At 32.9% G+C, this 21271-nt stretch overlaps 3 protein-coding genes across 3 annotated transcripts; 1 reads left to right on the top strand and 2 right to left on the bottom strand.

Moving 5' to 3' along the window:
• Nucleotides 1-186: 186 nt before the first annotated feature.
• On the bottom strand, nt 187-5710 carry LOC100256026 (enolase 1, chloroplastic). Its single transcript, XM_002274298.4, has 7 exons — nt 5109-5710; nt 3116-3423; nt 2642-2796; nt 2244-2561; nt 1172-1318; nt 1030-1080; nt 187-520 (listed from the first exon to the last, which is right to left on the bottom strand). The coding sequence occupies exons 1-7, from the start codon at nt 5480-5482 to the stop codon at nt 455-457; spliced, it is 1419 nt and encodes a 472-aa protein (XP_002274334.1). The 5' UTR covers nt 5483-5710; the 3' UTR covers nt 187-454.
• A 5588-nt stretch (nt 5711-11298) lies between these two features.
• LOC100250886 (tetraspanin-8) lies at nt 11299-13016 on the top strand. The gene is made up of 2 exons (XM_010665211.3): nt 11299-11945; nt 12595-13016. Exons 1-2 carry the CDS (start codon nt 11442-11444, stop codon nt 12904-12906), a joined length of 816 nt encoding a protein of 271 aa, XP_010663513.1. The 5' UTR covers nt 11299-11441; the 3' UTR covers nt 12907-13016.
• Nucleotides 13017-15177: 2161 nt separating this feature from the next.
• On the bottom strand, nt 15178-21074 carry LOC100262799 (protein CHAPERONE-LIKE PROTEIN OF POR1, chloroplastic). The gene is made up of 5 exons (XM_002270810.5): nt 20874-21074; nt 20549-20634; nt 18091-18476; nt 15770-15846; nt 15178-15681 (listed from the first exon to the last, which is right to left on the bottom strand). The coding sequence occupies exons 1-5, from the start codon at nt 20930-20932 to the stop codon at nt 15531-15533; spliced, it is 759 nt and encodes a 252-aa protein (XP_002270846.1). The 5' UTR covers nt 20933-21074; the 3' UTR covers nt 15178-15530.
• Between the last annotated feature and the right edge of the window lie 197 nt (nt 21075-21271).

Below are 21271 nucleotides of genomic sequence, written 5' to 3'. Positions count from 1 at the left end.
TGGCACCCAAAGAAGCAAAACCTGTATAAAAAGCAACATATATGATGAAAGGAGACTACCCCCACCTGCAAAGGTTTTTTAACCATTGAAACACAGTAGACCTCTGACTCGAACTAGACATTTTTTCAATGAGCTTTTCATTTAAGGGCATAGATAAATTACAAACATTGGCAGTTCAGATCTAAGTTACACAATACACACACTTTCAACCAGTTCCGTATAAAATCCAGCTGACAGTTCCAAAGCAAAACTGCCTTATTTGATCACTCTAATTGTTTCAATAAAAAATGAGCTCATTAGCATTGGTGCTTTAAATGACATCTCAGCAGATTGGTTACCTAAAAACCTTTCCTACTTTCTCACAAACCTGGTTTTACTAGGAGCTCAACTTGTTTTATGGTGTATTTAATCCAGTACTTATTGCGAATAAAGCAGCCGGAGCTTTCTTTTTTTCCTAGGGTGATCTGAAAGCTTCACCAGCATAACGCACATGTCCAAGTTCCTCTTCAATGCGCAAAAGCTGCAACCAAATTGAAACCCCACAAAGAAAGGAAAGCAATAGTCAGGTTACTGACCATGAGTCATGATGATTATCAAAGAAAATGGTCAATATACAGCAAATAGAAATTGATTGAAAGACAAAATACTGGAAATACTGAGATTTTTCCACCACTTTCATTATTTTTTATTAATAAAAGAATATTCAGCCATGAATCCCATATTGACTACACATGTTTGAACAACCAAATCATTGAGCTGAGTCACAATCTCAAGCTAGACACTGTCTGATCAGATAATCCTAGCCACTCAAATCTGAACTAAACAGATGTTTAGGATACCCAACCAGGTGAACTTCTGGATTAGGGTTATAAAAAGCTAGACTAAACAGTATCAAACTGACCCTAACTACTAAATTGGCTCTCATAAAAAAGCTTCTTGAAATATGTAAATTTTATCCAATTATGCCTAAAAAAAATCCACATGTTCAGCAACACAAGCATCAGAGAGAGGAAAAGATTTCACTTATACCTGATTATATTTGGCCAACCGCTCACTTCGGCAAGGTGCGCCAGTCTTGATCTATATGACAAAACATAAAATGGTTAATTTCAAGCAGCAACAATAAAAAGCAGAACACATAATAGAGCTCAAGGAGTTCAGCTGATAGAACCTGTCCACTTGCCAAGCCCACAGAAAGATCAGCTATGAAGTTATCTTCTGTTTCACCACTCCGGTGACTGACCATCACACCCCATCCTGCAGCTTTAGAGTCTAGTGCAGCTTGAATGGATTCAGTCACGGTGCCTATCTGGTTAACCTGCAATCATTTGGGTAAATATTAAGATAAGATCAGGATCAACATGAAATATTTCATTAGGAGATATGATGATCAACCATAGAACAATTACCAGTAACTACTGCTGTACAACTCATCTCCTGTTTAGATATAAAACCACACACTGATTTTCTTGGTGAAATACAAGACCAAAATCTTTTTGCTTTTATTTTGATTAAACAAATAAAACTAATAAAAATCTTCAACTCTAAACGAAATATAATTCTAGAACATCCTGTCATTATATGGATTTGGCTGCATGAAGCTTTTTTTCAGATTTATAATCTGTCACCCATAAACTCTGAAGATCAAAATAGACTCCACACAATAAAGAAACCCAAAGAATTGAAGTCCCACAGATGAAGCTAACATGGTTAGGTACTAGTTTGCAATCCTGCTTGCAACAGCTATCATTGTTCTAAACTAAGGACAGTGTGGTCCATGTGACAGAATAGCATGACAGTTTAAGGGCAATACCAAGAAGATGACCTTACACTAATCTAAACATAATCAAATCAAAGTACACTATATATAACTTGTTTTTTTTATAGAAATTCTAGTCTAATACCCCTTCAAAATCCAACAGGCAGCATCTCCATTCCAAGCTTTGCCATCTATCTCTCTCCAAGTCCTCTGGATGATTCCCAGACTGTCAATGCCTCCCCACTTCCACAAATGTCTTAGACTAAGGTAGATTTTCAGGTTAAAATTCATGAATGAAATGACAGACTGATTACAGAAACCAGAACTGCAGAGCATGGGGGAAAAGTAAGACCGAGCTGGTGAAAGAAGGGACTGAAGCAAAACAATGTCAACTCCTTAAATTCAGGGAATGAAAGAGGATAATGTTAGCGATATAGACAGTAAATAAAAATAATAGCAGAGCATTATAGATATGGAAACTTGCCTTTAATAGCAAAGCATTGCAAGCTTTCTTCTCTATTGCTTCAGCTATTCTCTTTGGATTTGTTACCAACAAATCATCTCCTACAAGTTGGATATCAACTGAGGACTGTAATGAAGCCCATGAACTCCAATCATCTTGGTCAAAGGGATCTTCAATAGACACAATAGGGAAATCTTTGACAAACTCCTTGTAGAGTTCACAAAGGCTCTGAGCTGAGCGAACGTGAGCTCCATCATTTGGTTGTTTCTTAAAATTCAAATCATATTTCCCATCTTTAGTGAAGAACTCTGAAGCTGCAACATCCATTCCTATTTTGATCTGCATCATTTATTTGGAGTCCTTAAAGGCTGCAAGGAAAATCAAACTGCAAAAGAAAAGAAAAGCAACAACCCGCCTACCTTGCCTGTGTAACCAGCCTTTTCAATTGCATCCATAAGCAGAACCAACCCCTCCCTATTATCCTGAACATTGGGAGCAAATCCCCCCTCATCCCCAACATTGCATGCATCTTGTCCATATTTTGCCTTGATAATTCCCTTCAGTGTATGATAAACTGCCCCCACAAATTAAAAATGGTTATTTATCTTTCCTATCATTTATGATGGATTATTGCATCAACAATATCACAACTAAAGAACTGCATAATCATAGAACCTTTTCAATTGGCCATCAAAATAGAAACTGCACCCAAACACTGTGTGTGGAAAATCATTAACAGTATGGAACTCAAACCATCCAAAGTCCAAATGCACAAATCAGCCTGATCATTGCTAACCTTCAGTAAATGTGCATGATTTCCAAAAAAGAAACTCTATGGGAAAGAATAGCCCAGAAAGTAAAAAATGCAATAACAAAATAATTGGTTTGCTAACCTTCACTGCCCATGCGGAGGGCCTCGGCAAACGAGGTTGCACCCACTGGTAAGATCATGAATTCTTGCATAGCTAGATTATTTCCAGCATGGCTGCCACCATTTATCACATTGAAAGCAGGAACAGGCATAACAAGCTCCTTGGTTCCAGACAATTCTTGGATATGCTTGTATAATGGCACTCCCTTTGCTCCTGCACCTGCTCTACACACGCTGAGAGACACTCCCAGTGTTGCATTAGCCCCAAGTTTTGACTTATTTGGGGTTCCATCAAACTCTAGCATGATGGCATCAACTTCGGCTTGATTCCTTAAGAAAAATAAAGAGCAAAAATGTCAGAACCTTATAATCAATATACAAAACAATCTATTCTCAAGCAAGAACAAAATAAAACAAACAAAGATTGAGTTTTATAGGAAATTCAGGATGATAAGCACATGAAGAAAGATTTGGCTGTGACAAGAAACAATCACCTGCCCCACAAGAAAAAGTACCTAATGCGACGGTTAAATGTTTGTGGTGTCCCAAGTAAATTGTACATCTTTCTCCCAATGAATGCTCTTTTTTCTTCCCAACTCCATTGTTTATTTTCCACCTTTCATTACCAGAACTTCCCTTTTATCAATCTGGCTTAGGCTGTTAATTGAACCAGGCTGATGTTAAGAGTTTTGAGCTCAGTTCAGTAAAAAGCTTGTTTGTCAACTTAATGTCAAGAGTTTTGAGCTCAGTTCAGTAAAAAAACTTGTTTGTCAACTTAGTGCCAATATTTATGTTTCATGCTCAGTTGATTTAAATGTCAAGTTTGGGCACACCAGGCTCAGTTTGATTAGACATGTGAATAGTTACATATAGTTGTGAACTTCAATAACATGACACTCTAAGGAACTACACAAAACAAATGGTTGAAAAGAAAGAGAGCTCTGAAGAATTGAATAGGGTTTGCAGTATGTTGCAATCACTGATTTGCATCCTTAAAAGTAAAAGTTAATGATTCCAACACAAAATCATTCATTTCAGACATCAGAAAAGAAAGAACAGAGAGACCCAGGTGACAAAGAAAACAGAACAGAAATAAGCAGGAAAAGAAATCAACATGAGAAATGTTGGGTTGCAATAAATAACAAGCTCAATATGATTGTTAAAAAACATGAAGTTAGTCAAACATAACCCAGATAGTGGAGCTAAAATGCCAGGCACACCTTGGCTCACTTCTACCCCTAACCCGACTACCAGATGTACACATACACCAACTTCTTGAGGGCTTATATCACAAACTAGATCTGTCTAACTAGTATGTTAGTTAACGGTTATGAAACACAGCCGAACTAAGTTTTAGTTAAACCTACCTTAGTCCATCTCAAATTCAACAAGTGAAACAGCACAAATTCAAGTTCTGCTTTTGGGACATCCAAAGGTTCTGACATGCACTATGCACTAGTCCCCATGGCCTCAAACCTCTGCCAACAACCTGTACATCCTGACTCAATGTTAAGTACAATGCAAATCGTATCAGCATCTTCGTGGACACTTCCACAGTGAGACTTGAGACAACTTGATCAAGCCACTAAGAAACAAAACCAACTTCTCAAACATCCTTCATCAATATGCCAATATTCAACATAACTATACCGTATAGCTTCTGGCTCTCAGAGTATTTTCCTCAAAGATAACTAAAGGGACACTGTAAATTTTCCTAAAGCTAAACGGTAAGGCAATAAATAAAAAAACATACTTCTAGTAATTTTTCTCAGGAAATACTTTTCCTCCAAACAAAGAGACAGAAAAAAAAAAAAAAAAAAAAAAGGTAACCAACAAACAAAAGATTTCAGCAATGACCCAAAGCACCAGCGAGAAGTGCTAAAAATTAAAAACAAAAACAAAGGTTTCTGTTTTTAATAAAAAGAATAAAAGCATAAAAGCATCAACTTTTAATTATTCTAAACTTACAAACTCAGAGGAAAAAAAAATAGTAGAAAAAATCAAAAGAAAGTTACCTGACATCAAGACCAACGAGTTTGGGAGCCAAGAGGTGATTGATGTTGCTGACAGCATTGAGAACACCTTTACCGCCATAAACATTCTTATCACCGTCTCTGAGCTCCAAAGCCTCGTAGATCCCAGTGGAGGCCCCACTGGGGACGGCGGATCGGTACAGATTATCGGTGACCAGATCAACTTCCACCGTCGGATTGCCTCTGCTATCGATGATCTGCCTCGCTTTCACCGACTTCACAAGGTGCTCCTTGGAGGCCCTGGCGGCCGCCGGCGCGACAGCCACGGAACACCGGACGGTGAAAGGGCGGCGAGGCGGATGAGCAATGGAGGACCTGGAGGGAAGAGAGAAGGAAGAGGTAGGAGCAAGAGCCATCACGAGTTTGGGGAGGGAGAAACCGAGAAAGTAGAAGGGAAAGTTAGGGTGAAGGAGGTGGGTGGAATATAAATAGGGGAAGAGCGAAGAGGGAACGTGGAGAAGTCCGCTGGAGGGCGATGAAAGCAGTGTTCAAATGTGGAGTTTTGGTGGGGGTTGTTGGGGAGGGACGTTAAGTGAAAGAAATTCCCACACTCCTGCCAGGTAGCTGTGCATGTGGCGACCTTCTCTCTCGTGGCTGCTCCCACCATTTGGTGTTTCCTTTTTCTTTTTCTTTTTTTAATATTTAAAAAATAATTTGTCCAATAATAAAAAATGAAACACTCAATGAGAAGAATTTGACCATTTGTGAAAGATACAGCCATACAGGCAAGAGAAGTGAAGGCAAAAGTAGACACCTCTCACCAAACCTTGAGGCAATTTTTAAGTTTTGGGCTCGTATGGGCCTTAATCTACTTGGGCTTTCACTTGTTCCCGTCCAATTTGGAACCCAAGTGACATTGGCCCAACCTTTACCCATTAATCATCAATGCCAAACTAGGTCCAAGAGTAAAAAACTTAAGGATACATTTATTGCCATTATCAACATCCATATGTCCAAAAGCCCAGAGGTTTTGGAAGGAAATATTCATATTTGTATTAAAAATTTGTGATAGTTCCATCTTCATATTGTGTATCTTTGTCACTTGTAGTTATTTATTAGAATGACTAAAAAATGATCCTTCGTTGATAGTAATTTAATTAGAATGTTTGTTACTTTGTACATAAACAAATTATTTAAAATCGTACTTATTGTTTATATTTCTATCGGATAAGGAACTATACTAGTAACCTACCTAATTTATTGTAGACATTTTCGGAATTATGATTGGATCATGCGAAACTAAAAATACATTTTCTTGGATAAAGGAATATATTTGGATATATTTTCTATTTTTTACTTTTAAAATAAAAAAAAATAATGGTAATTTTGATATAAAATATATAAATTTTTAACTAATGTTCTCAAAAACTAGTATAAAAGATTGAAGGAAGATTTATACCACCTCAAATTTTAAGATTTCTAAAAACAATTTTTTAAAAACCAATTATTTAAATTTTATGATGAGATTCTCTATAGTGACTAAGTAACTTAAATACATTTGAGTACTTATACCAACCATGGCTCAACATAGCTTCTCTTAGTTTTACTACTTAACTTAAACACTCTATATAATTTCTCTTTATTTTGTAAATAAATATAAAAGATTCACAATTTTATTGAGGCATAACATTTAAATCATATCGCTTGACGATGATTTTAAAAATTGTTTTTAAACTTTTTAACACTTGAGGATTTTTTATCTTTCAAACATTAAAAAAGTTATAAACACTTTCTAAAATTATTATCAAACACATTCTAAGCTTAGTTTAAGGAGCTGTCATTTCCGATTCTAGTGATGTTTCATAATGTTTTTTTTTATCTTATTACAAGTGCAATGTGATTTAGGTTTTATATAATGTCCATTGCTATAAAATGATATTTTAATCTCAAATCATATTTACTCTAGTTATCAAATAACAAATTGTGCCTAGTTAAATGGGACTTTACAAATGAGTGAATAGTTTTAAATTTGTTCCATTTAAGGTAAACAAAACCAAAAGTCAATAATTATAAATTGTTTACTAGGGTCATAGAAATGTCAACAATTATAACCCGTTGAATAGGGTCATAAAAACTAGAGTCAAATATTTCATTTCATTAATTCAAACTTAGGAAACAAAATATCATATCTCTACAATTTTCATTTTTTTATAAACAAAGAAGTTGCTCAAATATATTTTTAATGCAAAACATATATTTGATCCATGCATAAAAATAAAAATAATATTTTTATATATTTTCAAATATATAAAAAGGAAATTATTTTCTTTTACAAAATCTACATTAATTTTCTTTACCTCTAAGAAACACTTAAAAACCTTGGAGAATTTAGTCTGAAGAGGTTACTCCTCACTTAACATAATATCATGCACAACATTTATTATCGATTATTTATCTAAAGATATAAATTTGATAATCCTAACAATATTTTATATAGTTTTCAATAATTCTAATTAATTTCCTATGTTAACATTATTAGAGATAATATTATTTTCAACTTCCTCAACAATAATAAATTAATTTAGTAAGTTTCCAAATTTTTATAAAATTCATATTCCTTTCTAATTTTATCATAACTATTTATTTCTTTATATACTTAAATTAAATCAAATCTTGTAAACAAAACTATTATTATTATTATTATTATTATTATTATTTTAACTTATTCTACCCTCTAACTTACAAATCACCACCCTCCTGTCTCATGGTTGCCTATCGATTTTTTTTTATTTATTTTTGTCACTCAACAATCTGCACGAATTCATTATTCTTTTCTTAATTTTTTTTATTATTTTTTTTCTCAAATTGCCGCCTGATATAGTTCCTCAAATTCCAAAATCCAAAAACATGCTATCCTTCTTCTTCTTATTAATTTAATTTATTTTTTTTTATCTAAAGCTTGCACAAACGATTTATTGATTTATTTTCTAAATCTAAAATTTCTCATCTTTTACTAATTTTTCATTTATTTTCTATTCAATTGAAATTTTCCTATTTTCATCAATAAATTAATTTGCATTCATAAATTTCCAATCTTTTGATTTAAAAAAATTAAATAAACTAACCGTAATTTAGATTGAGATTTCTAAAGTATTCAAATTTAATTAACGAATATAAAATATTAATCCGATGATTAAAATCTCACCTAAAAAATTGATCTTAAAACCCTAAACCTCTAAATCCTTAACCTTATACTCTTTGATATTTATGATCTCTGTGAAAAAGGTTTTCTAAATAGAAAATAAAGAGAAAATTTAATTTATACATAATGCTTTTAAAAGCGAACTCTTATTAAATTAAATTAATTAATTTTTTCTAAATTACAATTTTACCTCCCTAAATTGGGTTTGGGGTGTCACAATATGAGTCAAATTGAGGTAAAGTGAAGTTGGATTAGGTTGATCCACTCCACAATGGTTTTTCTTTATTTATTTTTAAATAGTACATTATACAATATTTTAGAACAATAAAAAAAACATTTATAATATAACTCTTCTGTTATTAAAATTATTTAAATCATTAAAAAAATATTATTATATGATATAAATTATAAATATGATAAAAATATTTAATTGGTACAAAGGCATGTAGATAATTGAAAATTACATTGAGAGGGTTATATAGTCATTATCATATGAATATGCCTTTATACCATTTAAATGCAAGAAAGTAAGAATAATAATAAGATAGACTTTTTTAGGTATATGTTATTATGGGAATGATTTGAAATAAAGATAAACGGGTTACACTTCTAGATGATTGAAATTGAAAATTACCTTAAGGGGGTGTTTGGTACGTCGGAATAGGGAATGAAAATAATATTTTGTTTCCTTACCTATTTCTTAGTGGAATGGAATGAATTTGATAATTCCATTTATAACATTTGGATGAACTTAGGAATGCAAGATTAGAATGATTATTTGTTTCCATTCCAATGTTTGATAATAATAGGAATGGAAATGAAAAAGAAATAAATTTACAATAATATCCTTACATATAATTTAAAATATTTTTTTATTTTTACTTTTATTTTAAAAAAATAAAATTTGAGAGGTTTTTTGTTATTAAATAATAAGACTAAAATATATATATATACTCAATAAATAAAAAATTAACCATAAAAAATCATATAACCCTAATGCACAAATATTCAATTATTATTTTTATTAAAATTTTGAATAATTTGTCATGCTTAAGTAGTTATAAAATTATATTTTTCAAAAAAAAATTATTTATTATAATATTTAAATTCTCAAAGCTAGCAAATGTTTTTCCTATTTTCGAAAGAGGAAATAAAAGAATTCAAATTTATTCTAATTTTCAACAAGTATCATATCCGATAAAATCCATAACCTTAAAAAATTTTAAATATTCGTTTTTTTTTATTAAAATTTTAAATAATTTGTCATGCAAAAAAAGCTATAGAATCCATAAATGAAGAGATCTTCACTGTGGCCCATGCTAAAGTTCCAAAATGAGCCGGAAACGCAGCAGATTTTCTACGAGACGGCAGAATCCATAGCTTTAACTAGGAAAGGAAGACGTCGATAATAATAAACAAAGGGGAAAAAAAACCAAAAGTTTTGTTTTTGTTTGTTTTTTTATTTTTATTTTTTTCCTAACCATTAAAAATTTTCAATATTGTAAACACGTGAAATTGAAAAATCTTTTTCCAACCATTTCAATTTTTCTCTCCAGTTTCCATTAATACTAGATAAAGAAACATCAAAGATTTCAAACATAAATTAATAAAAAAAAAATTAATCGATTTATAGAGAAGAAGAAACACATATAAAGAAGTAGAAGAAAAAAGAGAAAATAAGGTAAACCTGATCGAAGATGTAGAAGGGGGTTTTCAGAACCTAGTTGCAGCAAACAATGACGAATCCTAGATCCAACAATCAAAATGAACATCCAAAACCCTATAAATTAGAAATTGATTTTTTTTTTTTAAATATCGTGGAAGGTTTAATTGATTCAATTTGGAAGAATTACTTGTTGCAGAGAATTGGATGATGAGTGGGTCTCTAGCTTTGCAAAGAAGATAAGAAGTGGATGATGAATGGATCTCTACCTTTACAAAGAAGATAAACATCGGGTTTGAAGAACAAGATAAAAGGGTAAAATAGTAATTTAGGTTATTTTATATTATCAAATAGGTTTAATGAATTAGAATATCACATTCGACTCATAAGTTGGATTTGATTTCTGCAGGAATAATTTTTTATTTTATTTTCGCCTTCTTAACATTTATCCAAACATAGGAATAAGGGAGAAAAGGAATGAGATGTCCATTCCCACTCCCTATTCCCGTGTACCAAACACCCCCTTAGGGGATATGGTAATTATCACAAGAGTATTATATATTCTTCTATATAATTGAAACCTACCTTGAGAGACCTTTATACCATTTAAATACCAAGAAGTAAGGATGCCAATTTTTCTACTTATCCATCCTAACGGGAATGATTTGAGATAAAGATAAATAGATTCAAAGCTTAGGTTTGGGAGGTTTTCAAAAACCGAGAATGAGTTTGAAATTGAACGACTTTGTCTCCTTTGATCCTTATTATACATCATTTTAAATAAACAATTATTTTAGTTGACTATTTTTTCCCTTCATTTTTTTAACTTTTTGATAACAAATTTTTTAATAAAAAAATAATTCCAATTTTAGATATTTTATTTGTAAATATTATCCTAATGTTTAGATAAAAAAGAACCACTCAAATCTAAATGGGAAAATTTTGCCTTTAGACTTTTCTTAATATGCCTCTTCCCTAATAAATACAATTTATTTTATATTTTTTCTTCACCCCAAATAGGAATTAATGTTGAGTTGTTATAATAAATTTCATTAAAATTTATTAATAAAAACAATTGATTAAAATCCTAATCACCACTCTAATGCCAAATGAACAAGATTTTAATTTCCCAAAAATGACCACACGTTATCACCTTGACCAATCAAAACGCGGAGCCATGGGCACTCGCGTCATTTGAAACGAATGTAAGAGGGGTAATGTCGTACTTTTGGTGAGAAATGAAAGCGCGTGAATGGCATTGTGGTAATGAAACAAAACATGGAGGGTAATAGAGAAAGATTTTGAAACATTCGACAGCCGTTTTAGACAGTTATAATCCAGAAATGAGACGTCCGAGCAATCGCTGGTTTTTATCTCTTTCTCTCTCTAAAAATATATGTTTTCTCTCCTTAAATTTCTTCCTTCTCGCTTTTAGGGTTTCACAACAAAATTTTCCCAGAAAATTTGGGTGACAAAAGCGCAGAAGAATCACAGAAGAAAGTCATAAAAGATGGTGCGCTTCAGCAACGTTTTAATCGCAATCCTCAACGTCCTCACCATGCTCATTGCCGTCGCCTCCCTGGCCGCCGGCATTTATTTTAACTTTAATGGCGGAACCCACTGCCAGAAGTTTCTACAAATGCCGCTTCTGGTGGTGGGTGCGTTTCTGTTTGTGGTTTCATTGTGCGGATTGGTCGGGTCGACGTGCAAGGTCAGCTTCCTGCTGTGGATATACCTGTTCGTAATGTTTTTGATGATTCTGGGGCTCTTGTGCTTCACCATATTGGCGCTCGTGGTCACCAACAAGGGCGTGGGTCAGGTGATATCGAACCGAGGGTATAAGGAGTACAGGCTTGGGGATTACTCTAACTGGCTGCAGAATCATTTGGTGAATGACAAGAACTGGGGTCGGATCAAGAGTTGTTTGATGGATACTGACATTTGCAGTCGTCTCGGGAAAGAGATAAATGACGATGCTGCTGCATTCTATAAGAAGAATTTGTCTCCAATCCAGGCATTTTTTTTTTCTTCATTGATGCAGTTTTATTCAAATATATCCATATTTTCATTACAATTTATAAGAATTTTTTTAAAATTGTTTGGTTGCTAGGAATAAAAAAGATGATTTTCTTTTTGATTTTGGAGGATCCAAACAGGTATTTAGGTTGTTGCAGATATAGTCTTTAAAAAAAGGAGTAAAAAAAAAAAAAAAAAACCCTAACTCACATTGGGGTTTTGCAGGAGTTGAATAAGATCCATTTAATTAGAGGGATTTGGGTAAGGTTGAATAAGATCCATTTAATTAGGGCTCAATCATAAAATTTTTCCCAAGGTGATAAAATATTAAACCCTAATGAAATTCGATTTAATTTATTTTAATCCAATTTTTTTTCCCATTTTTTTTTCTAATTTAATTTTGTGGAGAGTAGTTATTTGCATTGGAGTTGTTTCTTTTGAGTGTTTGGTAACCAAATCACTTTTCCTAAGGCAATACAAATTGGTCACACTGTCAGCATCATATTGTGTGCTTTTCCTTCTCCATTTCTTTTATTTTTCACCAAACCCTCCACATAGAATCTCCACCATCAACAAAGCCTCAAATCTTCTAATCTCCACATCATATATTTAACGGTCTTTCAATCGACCATTTTTTTTTGTCTCAGTCGGGTTGCTGCAAGCCGCCAACCTACTGTGGTTTTGAGTTCAAGAATGCGACGTTCTGGGTGGTGCCAAAGACGGGGCCGGCGGTGGCAGACACCGACTGCAAGACATGGAGCAACGACCAGAAGCAGCTGTGCTTTGACTGCAAATCATGCAGGGCAGGTCTTCTTGCCAACATAAAGTCGCAGTGGAGGACATTGGCTATCTGCAACGCCTGCATCTTTGTCGTCCTGATCTTCATATACTCAGTGGGGTGCTGCGCCTTCAGGAATAACAGAAGAGACAAATACAAGTACCGGAGAGGCTTCCCGTAAACCCACTGGATATACTTTCTCGAAACGCCGACATTGATTAGGGTATCTGAAACTTGAATTTAATTATCAGGGCTCTTATGTAAATGGTTGAAGCCTGGTCTTCTCTTCTTGATTAGAGTCATGGAGTCATGGACTCTCAAAATGCACCACCCAAATTATCAAACTGATTACTTTCAATTTTTTGGGTGGGTGGGTGTTGGAAAACATTGGTTTTAATTTATTGGGATATGGATAATTTTTAGACATAATGTTTCATAGATTATTAATTTACTCAAATTGTTCTTCTACCTTTCAGTAACCTTCAGCCATGTTTGGGACGTGTAGTTTGGTTTTTTAGAAGATGATAAACTATTTTTAATTTTCTAAATAACAAATATTAGTTTTCTTTTTTGTGTTTTATGTTTTTAAAAGCAAAAATAGTAGTTATTTTTATATTAAATACAAAAGTCTTAGAAACTCATATTGCAAATCTAATGATTTTTAAAATTGAGGTATATATTAAAAAGTTTTTTTATTTCCTCAAATTTTTAAATATTTGGAAGCAAATTCATGTACAAGCTTCTATTTTTTAAAATAAAAAGGTTTGGATGCACTTCTTACATTCCTTTTTTAAAATACATGCAACAGCTCTCAAGGCTTTTATTGAAAAAATAATAGTTATTTAAAAAGAATTTTTGAAAAGGACTTTTAAAGATGTTAGATAAATCTATTTTTTTTTTCTACAAGATGTTTTAATTTTTATATAAAAGTTTTGGATAATTATAAACTTAGAGCTTCTTTAGTAATTGTTTTAAAAAACAATTTTTAAAAATAATTTTTGAAAACTGTTATTTATAATTAAAGTCTGTTCAAAAACTTAAAATATTTTAAACTTATTTTTATGTTTTTAAATATATTTTAAAAATAATTTTGATATGTTGTGTTTTATTTTTAATCATTGAATATGTTTCTATAATTATTTCTTAAAACAACCTTAAAAAAACCAAATAAAAATATTAGAAAACAAATAAAAAACATTTTTTAAAAACACTATATTTTATATTCTCAAGAATATAAAACAAAAAATAGATTTTAATTATCTAAAGTGTTTTCTATGTTTTTTGTGTTAAAAAACCAAAAACTATTCTAAAAAACAACTCTAGACTTTAGTTTTTATCTTGTATTTTTAATTTCATAATATTATAAATTTAATATACAATCAATTGCTTGTAATTTCTTTATACTATATATAATACTAAAATAATAAATGCAATTGTTCTCTTTAGGGTTTATTCAGCCTTTTTTATATTGGGAGAATTATCTTTTGGGGATAGATGGACCCTCAAATTAACAAAAGATCCATATAACTTTTCAAATTGAGTTGAAGGATATGAAATAGTAACAGACAAATAACACATATAAAATATTTTATAAAATTAAGTTAAATAATTTTTTTTTCAAAAATACTAAATTAAATAAAAATAGTTTTCAAAACTATTAAATTAAATAATTTTTTTTCAAAAATATTAAAATAAAATTTTTTTTCAAAAATATTAAATTAAATTTTTTTTTCAAAAATATTAAATTAATTTTTTTTTCAAAAATATTAAATTAAATTAAAGTATTTAAATAAAATATTAAATTAAATAAATTTATTTTTTTAAAATATTAAATTAAATAAATTTATTTTTTAAAAATATTAAATTAAATAAAAATATTTTAAAAAATATTAATTTATATAAAAGTATTTTTAAAAATATTAAATAAAATAAAAAATATTAAATTAAATAAAAGTATATTTCAAATATATTAATTTTTTTTCTCAAAATCAACAAAAGACATTTTTGAAAATACTGAAGGATGATATCCTTCAACTCAATTTTCATACTTTCATTGGGTCTTGGACTCAATTTGAAGAGTTACATGGACCTTTTGTTAATTTGAGAGCCCATCTATCCCCAAAACATAATTCTCCCTTTTATATTTGTAGTTTCATGATACTATAAATTTATTAATATACAGTTTGAACTAACTAGAACATAGGTTAATTTCAAACCAGGGAACTAAGCAAACCCCATGTAGTGACACTAATGTTGCTCAAATAAAGATAATATTCCTTATACCAGTTTTCATCCAATGCAAAATATATATATATTTTTTAAATTAGTCAAAATAGTTTTGGGTGAAAAGAAAAACAAGCAAAGTGGCGTGCTTCGATGACGTGGATATCTTAAGGCACATTATTTAAAATGAAAAAGAAAAAGAAATTTTTAGAAATAAGAAGATAAGAGATGAGGAAAGGTCAAAATGCAGTCCATCTCTTTTTCCAGATAAGATACGAGATTTAGAGGGAGTATGGAATAATATGCATGACAATAAAGAGCGACCAAAAGTCATCAAAATTCTGAATTTAGAGGGAGGCCCCTCACCGCTCACAATCTATCAGATCAAACTTCATGGAAATGGCCACATTATACCTAAAACTTCTGATTTATGCGGATCTGCCTTCTGCCCAAAAGGACTCATCTCATATCCTCTTCCACCTGTACCATGGCCGGTGAAAGCTCTTCCATGAGAAAAATACAATGATTTAAGCAAAACGGGAAAGGAATCAAGCCCCAGCTACTTCTCAACTCCAGAAACAATCATTTGAGAAAAGTGCAGCCAAGAAACAAGAAGACGTATGCTACCAACGAAGTTAGGAGTTCAAGCGTCCAGGTCGGTCTCAATAAAAAGGATGGGATCATGGGAACCAAGAAGGAACCACACACCCAACCAGCAACAAGAGATCCAAGTCTGTGGTGATGCAAACAATTGTAGTAAGTAACATGAAACCAATGAAAGGAAAAATAAACAAGGGTACTGAACTCCAAAAGCAACTTACCCAATAATGAAAGCTCTTGCTAGGCTTTTTGTCTTCTCATTGAGGAAATATATGCAAGCTGCCAAGGAGACTGCCACCTACACCGAAAATACTTCAATTAAACAAAAAGGAAGGAGAAAAAAAGCCAAACTACCCTAGTAAGTGGTGGTAAAGGCATTTGGAGAAGTCATGCAGTTATAGGGTTCAATTTTACAGTTGATGGAAATAGCTTAGGAGAAGGGGGAATGGAGTACATTGTCAACTGCATATATGAGAATATGTTGATTGTTGCTAGAAAATACAACTATCGAATAAAAATTTCAAAGAAGAGAAGGCAGAATTAAGGTCTCTAACAAGGTCAGTTTGAATGCTTCTTTGAATATATGCTACAGAAAGAAAACTGCTATTTGAGCCATATGCCATTAACACCATTTTTCCTGGCTGTTGCCCCAGCTACTGGGTCGCCACATGAAAACCACTCAAGGAAAGAAATAAAAAGAAGGCCTAAACAGAAATTTCGTAAAAAGGTTAAAAGAACATGATAGAACTGCTGATAAAACCTTAACATAAACTAATGATGTAGAATTTCATGTAATCCCTAACACATTAAACGCAAATCACTAGAATTTCTGCCAAGGCTATCTTTCACAATTTACAGTCTCAAAAATATAATATTCCAATATATCGCTGGATCAGACTCAAAATACAGGCGATTACATGGACAGTTTGTTCAGGTCAAGGTTCCAAACCCTGAACATTCCATTACTATGAACCATCCAGAGTTCCATGAAAACAGATTAACAAACAATCAGCACATTGTCATCACAGACAGAATCCACCCTCCTAGATGTTCCAACAATGCACAAAGACGGCAATATAGTCAGAACAATGGACCAGCAGACATCCCAAGAGCACAATGGATGAGGGAAGTGATTAATGAGCAAATGCAGTAACTCTACATTTTTTGATAGGCAAACAAAAATATGTAACAAAAAGAGCCAATCAAGAAAGTGGGATACATACGCACAAGAGGTACTGTCATCACTGCAGAAAAGAAGTGACACAAAAGACAACCACCAAAATCCACTATACACAGTTCAAGTTATTAATAAAATCCAAAAGAGACATATTCTCTCCCCAACAGGGCTCTACACCATTCCATAAGAGACATAGCAAGGTTTGGTTATGGAGCTATTCTCCATTGAAGATCCTTCTGTTTCTTTCGCACCACACACACCATAACAAGCAAAGAGGAGCCATACTCCAAACCCTTGGTCATTTGTCCATACCTTTCACTTTCCAATCCAAAAGGAGCTCTTGCATTAAATCTGGAAACACCCACTACAGTAAAAAAAATTGCTAACGACATTTTTCTTTTTTTGATAGGAAAACCAAAAGAAACATTAAAAAGAGCCAATAAAAAAAGGGGATGCACCCTATGTCCACAGGGGGGTATATAAAAGAGGTGCCACCTAGACCAAGAAAAAAAAAGGCACCAAATATGAGAACATCTAAAAACCACTACCCAAAGTTCAAGTTATCAATAAAATTCAACAGAGAAGCACATTTACCAACCAAACCCCCACCCTTCCAACCCCCAAACAAACAAAGCTTTAGATATCCATAAGAGACCTAATAAGGATCACTTTCAGCTTATGGTTGCAGAACTCTTCCCCATGACGCACACTGAAACAAACAAAGAGGAGCCATATCACCATTAGTCCATATTCTTCACCTTCCAACCTAGAAGGAGCTCTTTCAATAAAACTGCTAACATATCCCACAACTTTCTGGTTGTCTCACAATGGAGCTCATTCACATGGTGAGAGTGAAGAAGCAAGGGAGGATGGTTTACTTTGGAGGGAGGAGAAGTGGGCAATTTTCCAAGTGAAATCTGTCTACAATTCCTTACATGATGAGAATCAAGTCTTGTTCTCTGCCAAAGAAATTTGGGGCACTTGTGCCCCAGTGAGAACTTGATTTTTCCTTTTTTTTTTTTTTTGGGATGCTGCATGGGAAAGATCCTAACCATTGATGCCCTTATGAGAGAGTAAAAGCAGTATTTATATGAAATACAAAGGGAAGGAGACTAAGTGTCATTAACACAGCAGGATTCATTATCCCTTCTCAACACAATTTCACTGAATTCTTGAGAACTCAATGTAAATGAGAGCACAGTTAAAAAACCAGACAGCTTTCTTATTTGGACTACTTTTCTAGTATTCATGAATCAAAGAAATGCATTGAGTTAAACATAAGCTATCGGGACACATCAGGAGGGCTGTTTCTCTTCAAAAGGCCTTAAAGAAGACATTTAAAACCAAAACAGATGTAGAACAAACCTGAAAAGCAGGTCCACCTTCAGCAGAATTTATTATACTCCACCCGCCCATGAATGCAAAGAGGAACAATCTTCTAAAAATAACTTCAGTTGCAGGAAGTTCCACAAAATTGAGCAAGTTCTTTACCCAAGGTGGAGACTCCTCCACTTTCTTCTTTAATTTGCTTTTCAAGTTGATTTTTGTTTTCCTCCTATTTATGAAGCTGGCCATGAGAATTTTCTCAAAAGCAGCTTCTATTGATTCTTCACTTCTCTCATGTCCAGCATACTGTTGCAAGAGAAAATTGCGTGAACTCCAGATTTCTTCCTCAGATGCATCAGGAGGTATTCCAAGGCGCTTATAAGGATCCCAAACAGTAATTCGAGGAAACTTTGTAAGGTTACCCCCTATAGAAAAAGGAAATTTAAATATAAAGATGAATCTTTGGTGCAATCAGGAAAAACATTAAGCAGTTAGGTAGAATGAATAGAATGCATAAATATATCAACAACAGCCAGGAACACATACTATATTATCATATAAACTAATAGAACATGATCAATAATTGATGCAATCCAATCACAGTCCCCATTAAATATTACAACTTCCTCACAATGCTTTCAATCATCCAAAAGTTTGAAATTCTATGCCTCCAAAAAAGGGAAAGAGATTAAGAGAACAAACATAGTGAATGCAAAAATAAATTAGTTAAGAAGCTACTTATTACAGTATTCAGACCATAAATTTCTGGCAAAATAACTCTTGACGTAGAGATGTTTACAGGTTTCTTTGTCATTTCTTTTTGGTGCTATAGTACACATTCAGTTATTGGAATCTACTGTACACTATTACCAGGAGTTGGGCAAATCTGTAGCTTTTATTTTATTTTATTATTTTTTTTTTTTTTTTTTAAATTTTTTGGATTGGGTTATAGTGTGCATAGATTGGTTGAACTAAAAGTAGGTAGAGGGAGGTTGTTTTTTGTTTTCTCTCTTCCTTTTTTTCTAGCTTGATAACACTTCTTGTATACATTGTGTGTACTTTAGTGCATCCTTTTCAGAGCTTTTGATGCATTTTATTCTTTTGTAAAAATGAAAAATAAAAACAGAAACTAGTTCTCGACAAAACAAAATTGCCAAATCATGTTTCACTGAGTTGCAGTGATAGGACCAGGGGTGGAGGTACCAGCTTTGTAGAGCCCTTTTTTTTTTTTGGATAGGCAAAGAAAGATATGTATAATTTAGTAACAAAAAATAGATCACCCAAGTACATAGGACTTGTACATGAAACACCTAAAAGAAACGCCTTGAAAGAGAAACCACAAAAAACCACCCTCGCTCTGAACAAGATCCCAACCAATCCACAAAATCAATCAAAAGGATCCAGTCTTCTCTTATGTACATGCTAACTCAAGCTGAAAGATTATAAAGGAACAAATGTTTTAACTTTTAATCACTTTGTTCCCATTTTCAAAAGCTTTTCAATTTCGTTCCTACCAAATTGTCCAGAAAATGCCAAGGGGAGTGGCTCTCCACACCCTCTTCCTTTTCCTCTCCTACAAAGAAGTCATGCCAACTTAATAATGTTTCATTCACCAAAGAATGAATCACCCCAACTACAATGAAAAATAAGAACAACAGTTGCTATGGGATCCTTGAATATGATCAATAGATTCCTCCCTAAATTTACAAAGAAAACATCTAGTCACTAGCGGCCACCTTCTTTTTGGAGCTGATCTGATGTCCAAACTTTTCTCCAACTGGCTCCATATAGTGCCCTTCGAAAGGGGATTGACTCCCAGGATACAAAACCAAAAAGAAAGTTGGCAGGGAGAAGTGGCAGTGCAGGTGGAGGTGTTAATGACTTCATAGTTAAAGGTTGTTGTGGGATGGCGATGGTAAATATGAAGCGGGTGTTAGTTTAGTTTTCTTTGGTGGGAGGATTTCTCATCCTTCTCTTGTACTTCTTTTTTCTATCGATATATCCCTTTGTCGTTTCCTATCAAAAAATAAAAAAAATAAAAAATATGAAGCGGGTGAAAGTTATGGCCGTGTTCTTATATATCTGTAAATATGTTAATAGAAATTGTAAATCCGATATCTGATAGCGCCATAATATATTTTCCGAAATCTTTATCTTCCAATTTTTTAAATCAATGTTGTCACTAAATTAACATTGATGCATTGCCAGAACAATGATATGATGGTTGATATCAATATTATATTCCTTGGCCATGGCATGATGAAAGTAGTGACGCTTCCATGGCATATGAATAGAGATAGTCTAGTGGTGCCAACAGTAGTGAATGTAATAAGGTTCTCAATTTATTCATGCAAACACACAATTACATAATTGCTTCCCCAGATTTTCATACATCACAAAACTTTAAAAGGGCAATGCATTATCCATATAAATGAATTGCAAATCAAAATAGAGATCATCTTTGAATCAGAAAAAAATAAAAAAAATTGCACAATACCTCCATAAGGTGTATCTACGGCACATCTAGGACCTCTAATAACCAAGCCATTTGCCTTCAATTTCTTTGAATTTTCCCGAGCGGGACTGCACAAAGCACATTAAAATTTTCATATTAATGAACGAACCAAAAGAGAGAAAAAAACCATCAAATTTATTCATATTTCCAGACAAAAACTTAAATTAAGAGGAAAAAATAAAATACGAAGATAGAGGGAAAATTGAGCATCTGAGAAAATCGAGGGAAATAAAAGATAGAAAATTTCGAAGTACGCTCGGTTGAGTGGAGAGCGAGAGCGAGATAGAGAGAGAGAGAGAGAGATTACAGTTTACGGGCAACATGAGGCGAGGAAAATCTAGGGTTTGTTAGCAGAAGCGAGACCATATTGTTGATGAAAAAAACCCTAACCCTAAAGCTAACCCTAACCCTAACCCCAATTTCAGTATTGAATGGAAGCCATTGAAATTGGGGGATTGGAACTGCAAGTCCAAAGCCGCTCGTGAGGTAGCTGGGTCTAAAACGATGACGTTTCTGTTTTTTATTCATGTGGGGCACTATTTTTTCGTCTCGTTGCCACGTGGCAATCACTGCTTGGACGTTGGGGGCACTCGACTTGTCTGCTTGACAGAAAATGATAATTATAAGTAAATGGTAGCGTTATTGAATGTTTTAAACCATTGATTTCGTTTATTAACGTTAACTATTTGAAATGAATTTTTTTTT

The sequence above is a fragment of the Vitis vinifera genome, chromosome 17 (genome assembly GCF_030704535.1).
Source record: "Vitis vinifera cultivar Pinot Noir 40024 chromosome 17, ASM3070453v1".
Lineage (NCBI taxonomy): Eukaryota > Viridiplantae > Streptophyta > Magnoliopsida > Vitales > Vitaceae > Vitis > Vitis vinifera.
Note: the sequence above shows the minus strand (reverse complement) of the source record. Positions and strands in the feature narration are given on the sequence as shown.

What these genes read in the sequence shown, in the direction of transcription:
- LOC100250886 (XM_010665211.3), top strand. Translation starts at nt 11,442, where the DNA reads ATGGTGCGCTTCAGCAACGTTTTAATCGCAATCCTCAACGTCCTCACC. An exon ending in AGAATTTGTCTCCAATCCAG is followed by an intron (nt 11,946 to 12,594) that starts GCATTTTTTTTT and finishes TTTTTGTCTCAG; the next exon opens with TCGGGTTGCTGCAAGCCGCC.
- LOC100256026 (XM_002274298.4), bottom strand. Translation starts at nt 5,482, where the DNA reads ATGGCTCTTGCTCCTACCTCTTCCTTCTCTCTTCCCTCCAGGTCCTCC. An exon ending in AGGCTGGTTACACAGGCAAG is followed by an intron (nt 2,562 to 2,641) that starts GTAGGCGGGTTG and finishes TAAATGATGCAG; the next exon opens with ATCAAAATAGGAATGGATGT. An exon ending in TGGGCTTGGCAAGTGGACAG is followed by an intron (nt 1,081 to 1,171) that starts GTTCTATCAGCT and finishes TTTGTCATATAG; the next exon opens with ATCAAGACTGGCGCACCTTG.
- LOC100262799 (XM_002270810.5), bottom strand. Translation starts at nt 20,932, where the DNA reads ATGGTCTCGCTTCTGCTAACAAACCCTAGATTTTCCTCGCCTCATGTT. An exon ending in CCTCATGTTGCCCGTAAACT is followed by an intron (nt 20,635 to 20,873) that starts GTAATCTCTCTC and finishes TGCTTTGTGCAG; the next exon opens with TCCCGCTCGGGAAAATTCAA. An exon ending in AAGGTGGACCTGCTTTTCAG is followed by an intron (nt 15,847 to 18,090) that starts GTTTGTTCTACA and finishes TTTTCGGTGTAG; the next exon opens with GTGGCAGTCTCCTTGGCAGC.